The sequence below is a fragment of the Canis lupus genome, chromosome 25, assembly GCF_048164855.1.
Source record: "Canis lupus baileyi chromosome 25, mCanLup2.hap1, whole genome shotgun sequence".
NCBI classification, from domain to species: domain Eukaryota; kingdom Metazoa; phylum Chordata; class Mammalia; order Carnivora; family Canidae; genus Canis; species Canis lupus.
The window spans coordinates 40578913-40598383 of record NC_132862.1 but is presented as its reverse complement, the minus strand read 5'-3'; the positions used below and the strand labels follow the sequence as shown (position 1 = coordinate 40598383).

The following is a 19471-nucleotide window of genomic DNA, read 5'->3' as shown; positions in this document are numbered from 1 at the left end:
ATAGAGAGGCTATATCTTTTGGTCTGTTAATAAATATGTCCATTTCTGCCACTTGGTTATGAAGGGATTTATATGGCTATAGAAAGTTGTCTGCCAGTCTGCACTTTAGCTGGTGTATAACAGTTCACAATTATACCTTACTCTCTCTCTCTTTTTTTTTTTAATTATATACTTCGCCTTCCCCACATTTTTTTTAATGAAATAGAAAAATGAAAAGTACTTTGCCTAAAAGTTTTTATTAGTATAACTTAACTGTATTTAGGAACAATGGTTTCAGGGAATCCCAGTGGTATACATTCTTGTTTTTATAGAAAATGTAGGTGAAACCTGGTAGAAAGAATTTCTTAGTCTCATCTTCCTAGTCTCAGGATAGCAAATAATGGAAGCCTTTAAAAAAAAGTTCAACCAGAGCTTCGTTATGAAAACTTCCAGTAAAGCAAACTTAAGGCCTATCTGGTTGCTATGGCCTATCTGGTTTATCTATGTAAATAACTGACTAAGTCTGAAGATATTAGCCTGATTTTGTTATCAAAATCACCTTATTTTGAGATTTATTGAAATGGAGGTAACTGTAGAGAAAAAAAAAATCATGCTCCAATAGAAAATAATGCATTGTCTATAGTCTACAATTTATAGACTAAGCATTGTTTACAGCCTCCCACATAATCAGATTTTGAATCTATGGGAAGTATTTTACAACTGTTAGCTGTAGATAATTGACAACAATGCAGAATAATTCTTCATATCTGTAGACATGTAAATTCTGTTTGTAGGGGTTCAGCTCCCTTCCCTTCCCCACTGTAAAAGAGGCTAGTTTTGCCTCTACTTGTACATTCATTTTAATATTCCTGATCTGTAATACATCTCTTTTTAAATTCTTCTTTGAACTGGTTGTAACACCTCACCAGTCTCCTCATTAATGAGTTAAATAAAATCCTTAACATGTGTTCATTTTCGTATCTGATTGAGAGTCTGGATTTTGTACTTTTTTTTTTGAAAATTATCCCTTAATATTACCCACTTATTTAAAGATAGGCATATCTAGGAAGATGAGACTAAGAAATTCTTTCTACCAGGTTTCACCTACAGTTTCTATAAAAACATTCTGCAAATAGGTATGTTTCTGTAATTGGGCTATAACATGTATATGAAAGTCTTCTCATAATGCAGATGTGGGGCTTATTCTTTTATCTTTTTTGATTCTTTTCCCAGAGCATTAAAAAGATATAGCATAGCACACAGTTTTATGATGGAGTATAAAGAGCTGTGTTAGTCTTCTGTGTTTTTAGGTTTTTATTGCCCGTTTACATTTTTTAAATCTAGAAAGTATGCACCTTATGTCCATTATTCCACTTGACCCAGGAGGATTTTGCAAAAGTGGTTAATGAAAGGCTAACCACATGTGCTTTTTTATCAGTGCAGTCTACAAACATCCCATCTCTTCCAAACCCCATTCCCTTCTTGCAAACTTTACCTCTCTTCTTATACAGTAGTATCAAAGGCAGCTGGAGAAGGTGGATGCCAAATGATTTCTGAATCTTTCTTAATTAAGGCCAGGGAAAATTTTCACATCCATGAAGGAGAATATAAAAAAAGTTTATATTCCCCAACACTGGGTGTTATTCTGTATGTTAGTAAATTGAACACCAATAAAAAAAAAAAAAAAAGGAAAAGAAAAAAAAATAAAATAAAAAAATAAAATAAAAAAAAAAAAAAAAAAAAAAAGTTTAATTTTCTCTTCTCAGCCATCTTCTGCTCCAGTACCTTAGTTTGAAGTCAACACATATACCTACCATCCTATTCTTCACCTCTAGCTCTGTTAAATACACTTTATGAAATTTTCCCTGACCACTTCCCACTTTGATCTGTACTTTAAACACCTAATCCAATTATTGCCAGAAAACTCACTCGGCAAATTATCATGAACTTCTTATAATTAGGCTAATTTTTAGATTATATTTATATTTTTTATTTTCCCAAATTAATTGTAAGGTCTATGAGGGCATTAATTGTTTCTTTTTCTTTTTTTTATTCTCCAGAGTGCTCCTCCCTTAATGAAAAATCATGACTTTTTAAATTTTATTTAGTATTGAAATTCATCTATCTTTTATTTTTCTACATGAAAGAGCAGAGGTAAACAAAAGATCTAATAGCAGCTGTTTTGGTTGGTACTTACTCTAGAATAATTGGATATTTATTATCTATACATCTTAATGTCTTATGTAGGTTTGATAGTATTATCTCTCTTAGGCTACATAAGACAGATCAAATAGATTTTGGAAAATAGGAGATGGGTATAAATAGAACATTGTATGCAAATAGGTGTTTGATAAATAATAATAGTAAGGATGGGAATTACCATAGTGATTTCATTAGATTATGAGATTCTAAAAAAAAGAATTCTGTCTAATTTGTTTTTACATCTCTGACTCTAGGACTTAGCACAGGGTCTACGCCAGTCATCCATGACTGTCTCTCAACAGAAAGTCCACCTTTCTTTGCCTTGCTCTGTGACATTGGAACTGGACCCCTCTAAACATTTCTTCTTTGGCAACTGGCTTTGTTAGTAGAGGGCACTGGAGAGATGCCGCACTTCTAGTGCACTTGCACCCTCTGGCAAGCATCTTCTGCCCCAGCAGGCTAGTCGTCCTATGGCAAGCCATACTCTCTCCAAAGAAATCTGAAGCCACCTTGGCTGAAGGAGAGGTAACTACTGTGAGTTCTTAGTCTCTTCCTGTTCACTCTCTTGCAACCTAGGGGTAGTAGCTGCTCTCTATATTTGCTACTTCTGAAACTCTCAGGGTCTTACAGTGTTTAGTAGTTAACTTGTTAACTATCTTTCACTAAAATTTTTAATATCAAATTGTGTGCTATGATCTCCATCTTCTGACTGGACCCTGACTTACAGTGCCTGATACTAAGCACTTAATAAATGTTTGTTGAATGATGAAGGCAGAATGATAATGTTACTTAGATGAGAGCTTATAGTTCTGAGAATTTTGAGGTACCTTACATTTTAAAAAATAGTTTCTATGAACTTTGTAACATTTCTATTTGAAATCCAATCCCTTTCTGTTTGAAAATTTAAAAAAATTTACAGCTGTAATATATAGGTTTTGCATTAATTAGATTTCTTCTATGAAATTATAATATTATAGAATTTTGCCTCCAAAACAATATGAATAGGAATTTTTTGGTCTAGAGGAGTTTGTGTTTTTCCCCAAGAATTTCACCTTCAAAAATAAGAGGTAGGCAGTGGTGGTGAAGAGCATAAGCCTACTCTTAATGGTACTCCATTTATTCCTAAATGAGTATTTATAAAGAGATGGATGCTTACCATTTTCCAGTCCTGGAGTTGGCTGTCTCCAGGTGAATAGACATCAACTTTGCATACTCCATTTTGGCTTTGTAACCAGTCAACCTTATCTGACATCTGGAAGTATAAAAAAATAAAAGAGAGAAAGAGAAATGGTCATCAAAGGGACAAGTTACATGAAAGTAAGGAGAAATAAGGCAAATGGCTGAGATGTAGAAAACAGGAGCAATGCTTTCAGTAGAGTCCTGTCCCAAGAGCTACTTCAACCTACCTACTGAGAATGAAGATCTCTTCATTCCCAGTTCTTCACTGCAGGAAGATTTCTTAAATATATTTATCTCTAGTACTGAGGCCAATGCCTGTTATATGCTAGAGGTACTTAATATGATTTGTTCATAAATGAACCTATGAAGCCCTGCCCTGCTCTATGTGTCCTTGCTTGACAGCCTTTCCATATCCTGGATTTTCAGTAGACACTCAAAACTCAATATGATCAAAATAGAATTAATTTGTATTTTCCCTGCCTATTCTTGTCTTTTAAAGTATTATATGCTTCATTTTCATTTATTTCTAGAGCACTAACTTAACTTATATTAGCCACAAGTCTTAGAAGCTTCTCCTTAAGACCAGTCCCTCTCCAAATAGCCAAGGATCTTGGGGAAATTCTTAGTCTCTATGGATCAGCCAAACTCTGGATGCCAAGAGAAAAGGGATGCCACATGCACTATCCAATGGACCTTTGTGTGGATGCTTTGTTGATGTTGATTGTTCAATCCTCCCAGTACTGTGCTCTACTCCTTAATCTCAGTAATGGCACTGCCATCTAGCTAATCTTCCAAACTAGAAAACTGATAATCATTTTAGTTGTCTTCTCCTACTCCAAGCCTCCCTCTAGCTGCTACCACTTTCTTCTTTTATTTATTGTCTCTTTTCAGTGAAAGAATTGCTTTTACTTGCTTTTTGCTCACCTCAAAATTTAGCATAACATCCCCTATTCCTATAACTTTGACCCTAGTCTTGTTCACTTTCCATAGCATGGCATCTTATTTGGTAGTCCTTGAAAACATGGCTAATTATTATAATATTTGTCCACTGATAATCTACAAGTATGAGAAGCTTCTCTTTGACCTCTTTTTCCATGTCAGAGTTCCATTACCATTACATTGAAGTTCCTTTCTTTCATTATAAACTTTGCTTACATCTATACTTCTCAACAAGGTGGAATAAGATGGCCAAATTTTCCCTTCTAATGTAAATATCTTTAAAAAGTATATATATGTATGCTTTATATATAATATATACATTACATATAAGATATATATACTTGATTTGAACAAAATAAAACATTTATTTAAAATTGTTATGGGGCGCCTGGGTGGCTCAGTCAGTTAAGTGTCTACATGTGGCTCAGGTCATGATCCAAGGGTCCTGGGATTAAGCTACAAATCAGGCTCCCTGCTTACCAGGGAGTATGCTTCTCCTTCTCCCTCAGCGCTTTCCCCCACCTCGTGCTCTCTCTCTCTCTCTCTCTCTCTCTCTCTCAAATAGATAAATAAAATAGTAAAAAAATAAAATTGCTATAAATTGTTTTAAACTGTTACAGTAAAGTCCAAAAGTTTATCTTATTTTTTTACAGTGAAAATGCATTTTATAAAAAATTACTTGAAGTAAGTTAAGCATTATTAAGGGTTGAATATCTGGTTAATTGGAAATATTTGTGTTAAAAGACTTTGGGGGGGGGTTGACATCCTCCCTCAAAATAAAACCAACACAAATCAAATACAGATTACACAAATTATTTAAGCTTATTTATAAATGGATTTATTATTTTTGTTATATAGAATATTACAAATAATTACTAAACAGAAAATAGAAGACCTTTTAAGAGCTACTGGTCCTTTGCTCCCACAAGGATTTGTACCTGTTTTCACACCCAATCACTAACTCAGATTAGGGATACCGTTTCTCTTACTCTTCCTGACGTTGTAATACAATAGTTTCCCTGGATACGTAGAGGGTTTTCCTCCCTGATTAGATGGAGAACTGTTTAAAGGTACTGAATCTGCGATACTACCTCCCAAAGAATCTTCAATGGTTTTGGGGTGGGGAGACTTAGGCATTGAATTTCATAAAAGCATCCTGGGTGATTCTAATGTACATCTACATAAGAATCAGAATCCCCGGGCCTAGGGATTCTCTCTGAGAACAACTTGCCAGCTCCAGATTTATTTTTATTTATTCTTTTCCTTAAAAATTTTCTAACATTCTTTGCTATCCATTTTAATAGTTATTTTAAACCATAACGAGGGGTTCTTAATGTCTATGAAGTCCTTTATTGCTCTCAGCCACTCATATATGCTAATATTCTTATGTTTGAGTCATTACCATGAATAAAGGAATGGATGCTATTATTACTTGGACAGAGAATGAGGAAACTTGGAAACAGTTTGCTCTGAATTGTTGACAGAACAAGTGAAAGCCAGAAGCTTACCTTTCAATCTCCACTGATATTTTATCTTATTGAACTACTTCTAATAGAAAACAACAAAATCAACAGGACCTCCTGACTTATTTAAGCTATATATTGCAATTAAAAATCAAGAAAGATTACATACAAAAGTAAGGAAATTATGTGATGACTTACTCTTACTGAGGACAGGTTCTGAGATATGAGGAAAGCTCTTGATTAATTTGTTGTTGTCTTCACTATTCCTAAATTTACCCACCCCTCCTGCCATGAAATATAAGGGATCTGCAATGGAAAGACACAAATAAAAATGACTAATTTTACATGTGAACCCTATTGTTTTTATTACCAAGTAATACTATTTTTCACATGTCATGAGCACAAAATGACATTCAAATTTAAAGTCCAGATCTTATTCTGGGTACAGTCTGATGGTTCCAAGGTGACAAAAAAAAAGGCTCCATCTTCCGGCCAACACTTTCTGAAATGACTATTGTTATTCTCCACTTCCAAATCAGTGATATATAGGCTTATTTAACAATGACAAGACTAAAAGTATTTAGCTTACTTTCAAACTTCTTGACTAAGAAATCAGAAAATAAGTAGCTAGAATGAAGAATAAGTGTCCTGAATTCATGGATCTCAAAGCACTTTGTAAATATTCTTTTGGGGACTTGAGAGAAATATACATCTTCATGTTGTGAAGGGAATTTATAGTTAATGTTAGCTCTAGCTTCCAGATCAAAGATCTTCCTTATGCTTCCTCTTCTAAGACATTTAAATAGAAGACACAAGGGCATTGTACTTTCACACTGGCATACCCACACAGCCCACTAGTAATGTCTCTCTAAATCCCACCCTTGCTTGATAGCTCAGGACAAAGCTTACCTACCCCATCTATGAAATATTTTCTAGGTACCTAACTGAATGTGATTACTTCTCCAACATTTTCATCTTATTTTGCTTCAACATTCCATCTAGTCCTTTAACTGATCACAAATATTTCATCTCTTTAATTAGATGGCTTTCTGAGGGCAGATGCCTTTTCTTACTCATCTTGTTAACCCTCATAGTAACTAGTGTCTTAAAGTTGGTGTTTAATAATTATCTGCTGAAAGAGTGAATACAGGAATACTGCCTATTTCTAATTCCAGATAGTGTAAATTTTTCTTTCTTAAGTAGGAGAATCTGAGAAGAACCAAAAAATGGTTTGCTCCAGTTTGCTATGGTGGTAAGCCACACATTCAGTCTTTCCTGAAGCTTAATTCCTATTGGATATAAGTTCACCCTAGAGACATAGCCAAGCTATTAGTATTTATTCAATGATTTATTAAAGACCTTCCCATCCCAATAATACAAATAAGTCAATATTTCAAGAGTGCTCTTGTACTTCTTTCACAAACAGAAAGTACATCTTTTAGTCATGTATATCCAGCAAACATTTCCAATTATGTGTACTAATGTTTCATTCTACTTACTATATCTTCTGCATTTTTATCTGCATCCATGAAACTTATTTCAGACTTTAAACTCCCTAAATTGTCCTGGATAATTATATTTCTATGAGGTACTTAAATATCTTTGATGGTAATGATATTGAGACTTCTAACTCTGTATACATTTCCCATAATAAAATGAAAAAGAGGGAAGGAAAATCTAGAGTTTAATGGAGCCAATGAACAGATTCATAAATATCTTAAGTCCAAAGTTGGTGAATAATATCCTGGAGTTAGGGTAGAAAATACAAAAGAAAAAGGATGCATTGTATTATCTATTAAATTTGATGAGGAAAGAAAGCCAATTCTATACAATGTATAGATAAATGGACCCTAGAAACCATTTATTCTAACATCCTCATTTTACAGACTAGGAAACTAAGGCCCAGAAAGGGAGTGTTAAAAACATTGGATATATTCCTTTACATATTGCAGCTCTGCAAGTTAACATCCCAAAAGCTATGAAATTTTTCTATGGCCAATAGAAGGATCCTGTGGCCCATAGAGGGAATACTCCCTAAAAGTGCGAATGTGGTTGAGACCTCAGCAATAATTGAGGAGTGCAAATGGCGAATGGCAGCCAGAGAGGGCATAACACAGGGATTTGGTTATGGCTGCTGTACTTCAGACCATAGCTCTATCTCAAAACAGTTTTCTCCTATATCCGTCATAAGCAAGAGGCTTCTGTTTACTCAAGATTCTTAAAGTCACAGAAAAGCCCAAATTACAGGCAACATAAATGAAGCTTTTGTAGGGTTGATACATGTCTGATCAGGTTTTAAAGTTAATTGAACCAAATTTTATTACTGGTTTTAAAAAGAAAGAATATATTCAATTAAATCCATTCTCTTTTTCTCTCTCATTCCCTTCCTCTAAGTGCTTGGCACATTGTAACACTCAATAAATGTAATTATTGCTGACATCAGTCACAGTCTATTTTGTTTAAATAAAGATTAGAAGGGTGTGCATGTCTTTTCCTCTGGTGATACCGTTCACTGTTAAGCCTCTCTGTCAATCTCCTCCATTTTCACTTTCCTTTAGCTTCTTCCTCTGGTGCCCCATAAATACATACACTTTCTTCACATGGCTATATATAGTCTGCCTTTTCCAAGGTCTCTGTTGTCTAGCCAAGGCTTCAGAAATAACAGTAGAGGGGATGAAAGTAGATGAGAATCAGGACTCAGTGGTATATCAGTCTAATTTTGTTTTTTGAGCACTGGAGAAAAAGACACGACGTTTGGAATAGCTACACAATGAAGAGAAGTCAGCAGGTAGTTAAGCTTCCAGTCTCATCATCAAGTTGGGAAGTGGGAAATAAGATCCCCTCATAATCCCAAAAGGATGGCCAAGGAGATCTGGTCAAATCTGCAACAAAATGAAAATTTCAGCAGCAAAGATGGTACGTTTAGCTGCAATGCTACTGAGGGAGAGGCTCATTTATTTCCAGAAGATTCTGATATAAAATCAAAATTGTGCAAAGAGGGAGGCTGGGTTAAATATTAAAAGTTAACCATCATTTGTCACTGAATTTTCCTAACCACAGCGGCTCAGAAAATGGGCTGTTTTATCAGCCCACTGGAATTTCCTACCTCTGTAGCACTGGAATAGAGAACCACAGAAGACTCCAGACTAGACTTTAAAAGTCAGTGAAGATGCTGGGATGTTCTTGCTCAGCTCAAGATCTTGTTTCCTCCTCCAGCCTTCCATGTACCTCCCCTTGTTGGGACTGAAGAGTGACATCAGAATTGCAACTGGTGATGTCACTGTCTCCATAGCAACAGTACTGAGGCTATCAGAAACTGAGTTGTCAAAGGAGAAGAGGATAGGTGAAAATACTTAGTTTGGAAGGACTGGGCTTGTTTTTTTTCTAATTAATTTTCTCCTTTAAGTATCTAATTTAGACAGGGAATATGGTGGGGGGGCGGATTTGCCAACGAATTGCACTTAAAACAACCGAGTATTGTGTATGAACAAATTCAGATGGGTGCAGAGGGGAAGAATTAAAATTGAGCATCTACTAAATTTTTTAATGCAAAGCCCATGGAATCACTTCATTTTGTGGACCCAGCCTTAACTGTGAGTTATAAGCATCTCACCTTTTATAAAACAAAAATAAATTTATAGACATTTTGCCCAAACTGACCATCTCTGGGTTATAATTTATCTTCAATGGTCAGATACAGTAGCACTCATCCATTCTCTGCAATGCCTCAGCTTGAGGAAATGTCCTAGAATAAACTGAGAGGCATTTGGTTGGCAATTTCTATCCTCAAGAAGGACTTTGTTCTTGGCACATTCTCTTTGGAAATATTACTCTACATACACTTGACGATTAAATACAGGACTAATACATAGTTTCCATGAAACAAAAAGAATCTTGGTCAAGGCCACAAGATAAAGATTAAAACTGTTAACAAATTCAAAAGTGACTGGTTTGTTACAGCTTCCTTCAACAAGGCTATTTAACTATGGATGATCTTTTATACGGTCTCAGTTTCTTCATCTGTAAAATAAATAAATTGGGTGTACTCATCTCTTAAGATCCCTCCCAGCTCTAACAGTCTAGGATTTTGATATTTCACTGTTATTTAAATAGAACTTCACACACATGCACATAGTACTTTGCAGCTGACAAAGCACCTTCACACCCCGTTAGGTCATCTGATCCTCACAATAATCTTCTGAGGTAACAGGACAGGTACCACTTTCTGTCTGGTAGGTGTAGAAACTTGCCCAGGTCACAACTATTAACTGGTAGAGCTAGGACTGGGATCTAAGACTCTGAGTTTTAAGACAGTGCTCTTTCAACAATATGCCACTTTGAAACTAGTATTGAGGACATGAGACAGAGTTTGACTTGGAGATGTAAAACAGCAGGCTTGCCCTGCTGCACAGGTGTTAGGAGGCTGCTGCTGCTAATGGAGTCTGGCAGTTTATCAGAACCAGTTAGGTGTTTTGTACTCACATTGACCCCAGACTCAAGTATCGGGGAATTTTAAATACTGGGTGAACACTGAATGAGTCTTCAAGAGTTCCTTTCCTGTTCCAATTCAATTTTGCACGTGAGGCTTCAAGAAACAGTGGAGGTGGGATCGAGTGGGGAACCACAAATCAACAAGCCTAGTAATAGGCAACCTCTACTCATTAGGGCCCTTTGTCCCTCCAGGCAACGCACAGGACTTTCTTCCTGAAAAACAAAACAAAGCAAAACAAACCCCAAAGCACTGAAAGAATTGCCAAATCTAGAAAGACGCCCCAAACTAGTTTGTTTTCTGATAAACCCGGGCAGATGTCTCAGGACAAGCTGCTGCTGGTTCCTGTCTTCCACTCAGAAAACCTGAGTGGCCAGAAGAAGACATTTAAAATTGCAAGCGTTCAACCTTTCTGCCTCCTCCTCGGGCTCCAGAAACCTGTATTCTGCAACAGTGCAGATTCTCAAAGAGGCCCACAGTCAAGGAAATAAAAATCACAAACTGTCGTTCTAGACTCAATGTTGAGTCTCCTTCTAGAAAAATGTGCAGTGGCATACACACACCCACTACACTGAACGCTTCAGGAGGTTCACAGAATTCCTTGAGCCCGCTCTCGAGTCACACTCCGGGTTAAGAATCCCTGGAGTCCTGTCAGGTGGTGATAAGCGTCATTGAAGTAATGACAGCAGGCCGGCGGCGGAACGATGGCCACCTGGGGCGTCAGAGAACTTTCCTTCGAGCAGACCCTGGGAGCCTATCGGGTAAAGGGCACAGCAAGGGCTCGGCTCGGCTCCGAGGACAGAGCGTGCGTGGCCAGTCGGGCGTGCACAGCCTCAGTTCTATTGCTTGCCCTCCTCCCCTTCTCTGCGTCCCACCTCGCTTCCTTCTCGTCTCGGGCCTCGCTCCCTTTCCCCAGCTCCCCTCCTTACAGCCGCCCCAATCCCTGACCCGCCCTTCGCTGCCCGCTTAGCGCCTGCGCAGACACGCGCGGAAGATCGCTTTTGGCCCGGCTCGGTAGCCGTACTGGGTTGGGGCGCCGGCCGCGGGGGGTTGTGGGAGAAGATGGCGGCCGCCGCTCACCCCCGGCTTGTCCGGGCCCTGCCAATGTCACGTAAGTGTCACCGGGAACATCGGCCCCCGGTTGTCTTTCCGAGACGGGGATCAGAAGTGCTGGGAGTTGCGCCGTGCCGCAGCGGTCACTCCAACCCCGCAGGCACCTTGGTCTTTCTAGGTCTGGGGCTGCCTGTAGTTTTCAGCTTTCCTTTTCCCCTCCCCGGCTCAGGGGTCTGTGCTGAGCCAACGTGAGCAACGGGAAGGGGAATGGAGGAAGTAGGGGACACCTACTAAAGGATAGGGCTGTAAGGGTTTGAGGTGACGAGGACTGTGCGCGTGGCCGGCGGCGGGGCGTTCGGGAGGTGGCGGGGAGGAACCCGAAAAGGATGGAAAAAAAGGATAGTGAAAGTCTTCGGCGGACTCCCTGTATGCCCTTGTGCAGACCTCAATTCCAGCTTCTTCACGTTACAGTGGGAATGATGGGAATACCACAGCGTCACGGGGTTTCTGAAGCGGGTTAAATACAGTAGCATTCGTGAAAGCAGTTTTTAAGTCCAAAGCATTCTTGCCTGTGTCCGGTGTGTTCGCTGCAGGCCCCGGGGGTTGGGGGAGCGAGGGAAGAGTAGGGGACTCCTTAGGGTTTAACCCACTCTGGGGACCACTTTTGAAGTGAAACATTTTCGGTAATAACAGCAATAGCTTCGGGACATCTTGACGTTGTTCATTTTTCCTTCCCTTCTGATGGGATCTGCTGTCATGGCCCGCACTTTGAAAATACTCCTTTGCTCCTACACTCGGAAGGCGAGGCAAGAAAAGCCAGGAAATGGGGAATGCAGTTACACTTCATGATCATTCTTCCCGCTCCGCCCTTTCACTGATTTGCCCCAATTAGCCTCTAGAAGTTGTGTTTTTCCATGGTGCATTCAAGTCATTATCAAGTCCCACTTGCTCTCAAAATGAGCTGCAGCATGTCCGAATCATTTTTAGTGCTTTAGAAAAGATAAAAATGGAGACTCATCGCAGAGCTTTGGTTTTTTTTTTTTTTTTTTTAAGATTTTATTTATTTATTCATGATAGACACAGAGAGAGAGAGAGAGGCAGAGACACAGGCAGAGAGAGAAGCAGGCTCCATGCACCGGGAGCCCGACGTGGGATTCGATCCCGGGTCTCCAGGATCGCGCCCTGGGTCAAAGGCAGGCGCCAAACCGCTGCGCCACCCAGGGATCCCTCATCGCAGAGCTTTGAATCAGAATTTTTGAGATTGACTCCTTGCACTTTAGGTTTTAAAGAATTCCACAAGTCATTCTGATGTTTAGGCAGAGGAGCAAGTCCGGGAGTATTTGGGGGGTGCTTTCCTATTTTCCGTCTTGGGTAGAGCTCCTGCCTACCACTGGAAAGGTGATTGGTTCACATCATTTATAGTGGATGGTTATGTAGCCATGACTTCTTTGCAAAGACATTGGCTGGTTCTTGTGAAGGTATTAATTACATTGCTGTGACATGATGTAGATCATGAAGGAAAATAACTGCCATTTGCTATTGGCTATCTGCTAACCATAGTCCTAAATATTTTCATAAATAGTTTTGCTTTAATTTACTTTTTTTTTTTTAAAAAAAACTGAACCTGTAGTTTGTGCTCTTAACTGCTATGCTTTATTGTCTCTGGGTAAAATAAGCTTTTGCATAAACTCTGGAGAGCAAGTCTAGTGGTAACATAATCAAAACACTATAAAACAGAACTGCATAAAACAGTTATATATGACAAAATGTGGAGAGACTACTAAATACCATAGGAAATCAGAAAAGGGAAAGATTAGTATCATTTGAAGTAGTAAGGGAAGATTGGAAGGCCAGTGGAGAACTGCAGTGCTTCCACGGATTTTTTTTTTTTTTTTTAAGAGTTGTTATGATTTGGAAATTCGGAGAAGCTAGGCATTTTCCTGACATGGGCAAGGACAAGGTGATGAGAATGGAATCACAAAGTACGTAGGAGGCAGTGAAATGATGACCGGTAGATATGGAATAATAGTAGGAAAGACAGTTGAATGTGTTAGATGGGATCAAATAGTGGAGGACTTTGCAAGTCAAGCACTTTAGTCCAGTGGTCCCCAAAGTGGGTTTTGTAAGAGGAATCAGTGGATACAAAAATGTGATATAATTTTGAAATGAAAAACATTTTCAGTAATAATAACAATAGCTATCATTTATGTAGTTCAAACTATATACCAGACACTATTCTAAGTGCTTTCTTCCTTCTACTGGATCATTTCCATTAGTGTATAATGTTATAATAAGGGGCACCTGGATGTCTCAGTGGTTGAGCATCTGCCTTCAGCTCAGGTCATGATCCTGGGGTCCTGGGATCGAGTCCCACATCAGGGTCCCTGCAGGGAGCCTGCTTCTCCCTCTGTCTATGTCTCTGCCTTTCTCTCTGTGTCTCTCATGAATAAATAAATAAAACCTTAAAAAAAAAGTTATATTAAATAAAAAATCCTGGGACGCCTGGGTAGCTCAGTGGTTGAGCGCCTGCCTTTGGCTCAGGGCGTGATCCTGGAGTCCTGGGATCGAGTGCCGCATTGGGCTCCCTGCGTGGAGCCTGCTTCTCCTCCCTCTGCCTGTGTCTCTGCTTTTCTCTGTGTCTCTAGTGAATAAATAAATAAAATCTTTAAAATAAATAAATAAATAAATAAATAACAAATCCTGTTCTCATGTTCTTCTAGTCCCTCCCCCGCCCCTTTTACATTGTCTCTCTGGAAGAATCATCGATACTCTTTATCCCACTTCCTTGCCTTACATTCTCTCTTGCCTGCTCGGGTTAGGCTGTCATTCCTACTGCAATAAAATAGCTCTTATTAAAGGCATTCAAAACCAATATCTTCTAGGTCTGTGATCCTCTATCCCCAACCTATTTTACTTTTCAGCAGCCTTTGATAGAGCTAACTATTACCTCTGTCAGTCCCTTTCTTCATTTGTCTTCTGGATACCATTTCCTTCATTTCCTTTTGTTCTCCCCTTACCTTACTGGGCTGCTTTTCAATTTCCTTTGCTGGCTTTTCAGCCAAGTCACTTAAACTCTTTGAGCCTGAGTTTCCTCATCTGTAAAGTGACAGTAAGAATAGTATTAAATAAGATAATACCTACTGAGCACATAGAACAATGGCCAGCATCTGCTAACAGCTTTGTAAATTTAGCTGTTATTGTGATAAGTTTGTTATGTGTCCAGTCTGCAATAAGTGTTTTTCATCTTTGTGGTTTCAGTCACTGTTCAGTAAGCTAGGCTTTTTCTCTAATTTCATGCTTTTGGATAGGGAAAAACTCATGGTTTCTGGGCAGAGTGCCACTGGAGAATCATGTGCAGAAAACAGACACAGACTTATTTAGTTACTTACCATCCTTCCTTCCTTCTTTCTTTTTTTCAAACACAGATTTCCTAAAGCCATTCCTATTTGTTTCTTTTAGTTTTCCCCAAGTTTACAAAGCACCAATGCTATTGACAAACAGTTTGTTGAGTGGAGCAGAAATTTATCAGCAGTTTAAACTGTTTAGTTGTTTTTTTACTTACTCCCTGAAAGTTAGGTAGCTTGCTCAAAAACTCTACCCTCTTTCAAGAGACTTGAAAATTGGGAGTGTGATTCCGAAGGAGTTTTACATCTCTGCCGAATGAAGAAGGGTTGATGGAACTGAGGATGTGAAATCTGAAGAAGACTTAGTAGAGATACCATCACTGCACTTAAATGCAGGAGAGGGGTTAGATTTGTTCTTGGTCATTCCAGAGGAACATAGGGATCAAAGCTGCTGGGAAACAATCATTGATCTCTCATGTGGTGGAACCTTCTGTTAGAGTGGCTCCAATGAGAATGGTCTGCAGTAGTGGAAGTAGTGTTTCCCAACCTTGCAGATGTCCACACTAATGCCACGTGGTCTCCTTACATAAAGTGTGGAGAAGGTTTAAACACTGATGCAGAAACTTAGAGGGTTCCTTCTAATCCATGAACCCAAGCCTATGAAAAAGAAATAGAGGTTTGAGAAACACTCATTTTGTCATTAGTTTTGATGATTTTCAATAGCTTTATGTTGTCTGAACTATACTCTTAAAAAAAAATGTTCTCTACTAGCAGTCCTCTGCTTCGAGCATGTATGTCAACTTTATTTTTTCATTCGTTATCAGGTTTCAGAGTCTGTTCCAGGTAAATCCTCTGTTCCCTGCATTGGGCTTTTTCATTCCCACATCTGCATTGTTACAAGTGTTATGTGCTTCACACAGAAGTCTATTCTTTCTGATATTCCTCTCTATTTCTCAAACTAATTTATTGCTCAATAGCAAAAATCCTCCAAATAACCCAATTTAAAAATGGGCAGAGAGGGTATGTGGAAGGCCAACAGGTACATGAAAAGGTACTCAACATCATTTGTCATCAGGGAAATGCAAATTAAAACCACAGTGAGGTATCAGCTCATACTTTAGAGTTGCCATGATCAAAAAGACAAGAGAACAAATGTTAGCGAGGATGTGGAGGAAAGGGAATGGCCACTATGGCCAACATGAAGCTTCTTCAAAAAATTAAAAATACAGCTGCTATATGATCCAGCAATTCCACTTCTGCTAATATGTTAAAGGAAATGAAAAACTCAAAAAGGTATCTGCACTCCATGTTTATTGCAGCATTATTTATAATATCCGAGACATGAAAACAACCTAAGTGTTCATTGTGGGACGAACAGATAAAGAAGTTGTGGTATTTATATGCGATGAAATATTATTTGGCCATAAAAAACAAGGAAATCCTACCATTTGTGTCACTGTGGATCGACACTGAAGGCACTCTGCTAAGTGAAATAAGTTAGAGAAAGACAAATACTGTATGATCTCATTTATATATAGGATTAAAAAAAAACCCAAATTCATAGAAAAAGAGCTCAGACTTGTGGTTCCCAGAAGCAGGGTTGCAGGAGGGGGGACTGGAGGAAAGTGGTCAAAAGGTACAAACCTACAGTTATAAAGAACTGCTCGTGATATAATGCACAATATGGCGACTTAGCTAATGTTGCTGTAGGATACATAGGAGCAGTAAGGTAGTTAATGCTGAGTTCTCATCACAAGGAAGAGGTTGTTTTTTTCTTCTTTCCTTTTGTAGCTCTATGAGATGATGAACATAAGCTGAACCTTTTGTAATCATTTCATACTATGTAGAAATCAGACCGCCATGCTGTATACCTTAAACTTACACAGTGATATATGTCAGAAATTTCTCAAACTGGAAGAAAAGCCCCCCCAAAACACACTTTACCCAGGAATTATTCCTCATAATTATCTATTTTATTGCTCCCTTTCTTTGCATTCTCTCAGTTCCTTTTACTATGCAGGTTTATACTCTCTTAGTTTTTTTATTTTTTTTTTTATTTTTTTTTTTTATTTTTTTTTTTTCTCTTAGTTTTTTTAAATGTGATTTATCTTCCAAGGTGTATTGTATCCTATAGGGCAGGGAGAGGGATTTTACAGTTGACTCTTGAACAATGCAAGTAGTTAGGGGCACTGACCCCTCCCTCTCCCATCCCTGCAGTCAAAAATTTGTTTGTTCCCCTAAAACTAGCTTACTGTTAACCAGAAGCCTTACTGGTAACATAAAGTTGATTAACATATTCTGTACGTTTTACATATATACTATATACTGTGTTCTTACAATAAAGTGAGAGAAAAGAAAATGTTATTAGAGAAAATCATAACAAAGAGAACGTAGAGTACTCTGCTGTATTTATCGAAAAAAATCCACATATAAATGGACCCACACGGTTCAAACCCCTGTTGTTCAAGGATCAACTGTACTTTCTAATTTTTATGTATTTCCTATGACATAGATTCTTTGTTGCAGTAGTTTGTGTTTATTATTGATGTTGGCAATTAATTAAATCACAACTTTTAATTGAAAAGTTCTTTTTAAACTTAAGTATATGAAAGTACTGATAGCAAAATAATGTTACCAGTTTCTGGGAAAATAGGTTATTCATACTCTTATGTTAACATTTGCCATTTTTGTACACTCTGGGTTTTGTTTAAGGTTCTTCTATTACTGCAAGAGCCACAGCTATGTTTCATGGCCCACTCCGGCGCCAGCTTCATCATGCACTCATACCTCATGGGAAAGGTGGGCGTTCCTCAGTCAGTGGGGTTGTGGCCACTGTGTTTGGAGCAACAGGATTCCTGGGCCGCTATGTTGTCAACCACCTTGGTAAGTAAAATTCTTTGAGTTCCCTGTGCTCCAGTGCCATTTATTAGGTAGGGTTGTCCTACCTAATAAATGCCTAATTAGGCAACCCTAATGAGAAGCCAGGAGCCATGTTTCTTTTCAATTTAACAGTGTTGCACACATTACTTCTACCTTGGATTTATGTAATTTTGATCTGCTCTACATTGGGAAGTATTATCATGCTTCCTGTATAGGATGTTGAGACAGGAATAGGGGTCTCCGAAAAGTTATAGCATCTCTAGCACAGCAAAATATGCTTTTTGTAAAACATGATATCCATTCACTTATACTAGAAGTTAAATATTTACCAAATCACTGTCATATGAAGTATCCATATTATGTTAATGTTGATCCTTGCTTCAATCCATTCTTTCTTAGGACGTATGGGATCACAGGTGATCATACCCTATCGGTGTGACCCATATGACACCATGCACCTTCGTCCCATGGGTGACCTGGGTCAGATTATCTTTCTGGTAAGAGCCTGTATGACTGATTATTGGAGTTGACAGATACAAATTACGGAGGTCATTTTTAGGAGAGAGAGAGAGAGCAGCAGTTTCATTCCAGAGTGAACCGAGGGCATCCTTTATTCACCCATTCTTGTAAACTCTTGCCCAGCAGTTGACTAACGTTTTCTGTAAAGGGCCAGATAGTAAATATTTTAGCTTTTGTAGGTCATAGGATCTTTTCATGATTGTTCAGGTCTGCGCTTCTAGCCTGAAAGCAGCCATAGATAATGTATAAATGAAAGGAAGTGGCTGTGTTCTAATAAAACTTTATTTACCACATTACTGGTTAATCTTAATTAAGATGTGCTGTAATTATACACACCAGATTTCAAAGACTTAGTACAAAGAAAATGATATATATCATTAATAATTTCTTACACCTATTACATAGTGAAATAATATTTGGATATACTAGGTTAAAGAAAGTATATTATTCAAATGAATTTCACCTGTTTCTTTTTACTCTTTTAGAAGTGACTGGTGGAAAATTTAGATGGCTTATCTGCCTCATGTTATATTTCCTTTGGACAGTGCTTCTGTAGATGGTGGAGATCACAAATAGGGTGTTTTATAACTTAAGTTTCCTTGGCACAGAATGAACTTAGAACAGTGCTCGCTGTGCTTCCCTATTGTTTAGACCAAGAGTTGCCAATGAGGCAAGGAGGGTGGGGGCTGGGAACAGGGTAAGGCAGACCCTTCAGGGAGGTGATTAAAAATGTGTTGGCCTTTTCGGTTGCCATTATGACTGAAGTTTATACTGATTTCTTAGCTAGGGACCAGGGATGCTAAATATCATATAGTGCCCAGGGCAGTCCCTTTCCACAAAGAGTTACACTGTCCCCAGTGCCTGCAGTTATCCTGTTCAGAAACACTGGGCATTCATGCTCAGTCCTCCTGTTCTTCTGGCTAAATTGTCCTGCTTTTATCATTTTATATGGAGTTGAGCTCTTCCATGTACACACTTCCCCTTTTAAAAAATATTTGGTAAACATCCTTAAGATCTCTGATCTATTCCTGCAGATTATTTGTGATCTCTCTTAAATTCTTACTTATTTTTGGGACGCCTGGGTGGCTCAGTAGTTGAGGGTCTGCCTTTGGTTCAGGGCGTGGTCCCAGAGTCCTGGGATCGAGTCCCACATCAGGCTCCCTGCGAGGAGCCTGCTTCTCCCTCTGCTTCTCTCTGTGTCTCTCATGAATAAATAAATAAATAAATCTTTTTAAAAAATGAATTTCTATGTATTTTTAATAGCATTTTCATTTATTCCTTACTGAATGTTCACAAGCTAAGTATATTATGTTGGAAATTTCTTGTTGCTAAAGTGTTTTTCTTTCCTGAAAATCTTATTCTCAAATATCTTCTTGGTCTTACTGTTAGTTACAGGAGCTTATTTTCTTTCTAGTTTCTTTATG

General features: G+C 38.3%; 2 protein-coding genes across 8 annotated transcripts in view; one reads left to right on the top strand and one right to left on the bottom strand.

The window, feature by feature from the left end:
• Nucleotides 1–11195, bottom strand: part of AKAP3 (A-kinase anchoring protein 3) — a 62390-nt gene extending 51195 nt beyond the window's left edge. For 2 of the 7 annotated variants that reach the window (XR_012017802.1, XR_012017801.1), the window contains exons 1-5: nucleotides 10815–11106; nucleotides 10245–10466; nucleotides 8869–9078; nucleotides 5961–6068; nucleotides 3338–3433 (exon numbers count right to left, since the gene is read on the bottom strand). Coding sequence is in view for 5 of the 7 variants with exons in the window: in XM_072799284.1 (XP_072655385.1) it covers nucleotides 3338–3433 (96 nt within the window). In the remaining 2 variants the exon portion in view is untranslated. The other 5 variants (XM_072799283.1, XM_072799287.1, XM_072799284.1 and 2 more) reach the window with 4 other exon arrangements.
• The window catches only part of NDUFA9 (NADH:ubiquinone oxidoreductase subunit A9), a 40918-nt gene continuing 32496 nt past the window's right edge, over nucleotides 11050–19471 (top strand). The window contains exons 1-3 of the mRNA XM_072799309.1: nucleotides 11050–11362; nucleotides 17361–17531; nucleotides 17928–18025. Coding sequence (XP_072655410.1) covers nucleotides 11314–11362; nucleotides 17361–17531; nucleotides 17928–18025 — 318 coding nt within the window. The 5' untranslated portion in view covers nucleotides 11050–11313. The remainder of the gene's footprint in view (nucleotides 11363–17360; nucleotides 17532–17927; nucleotides 18026–19471) is intronic.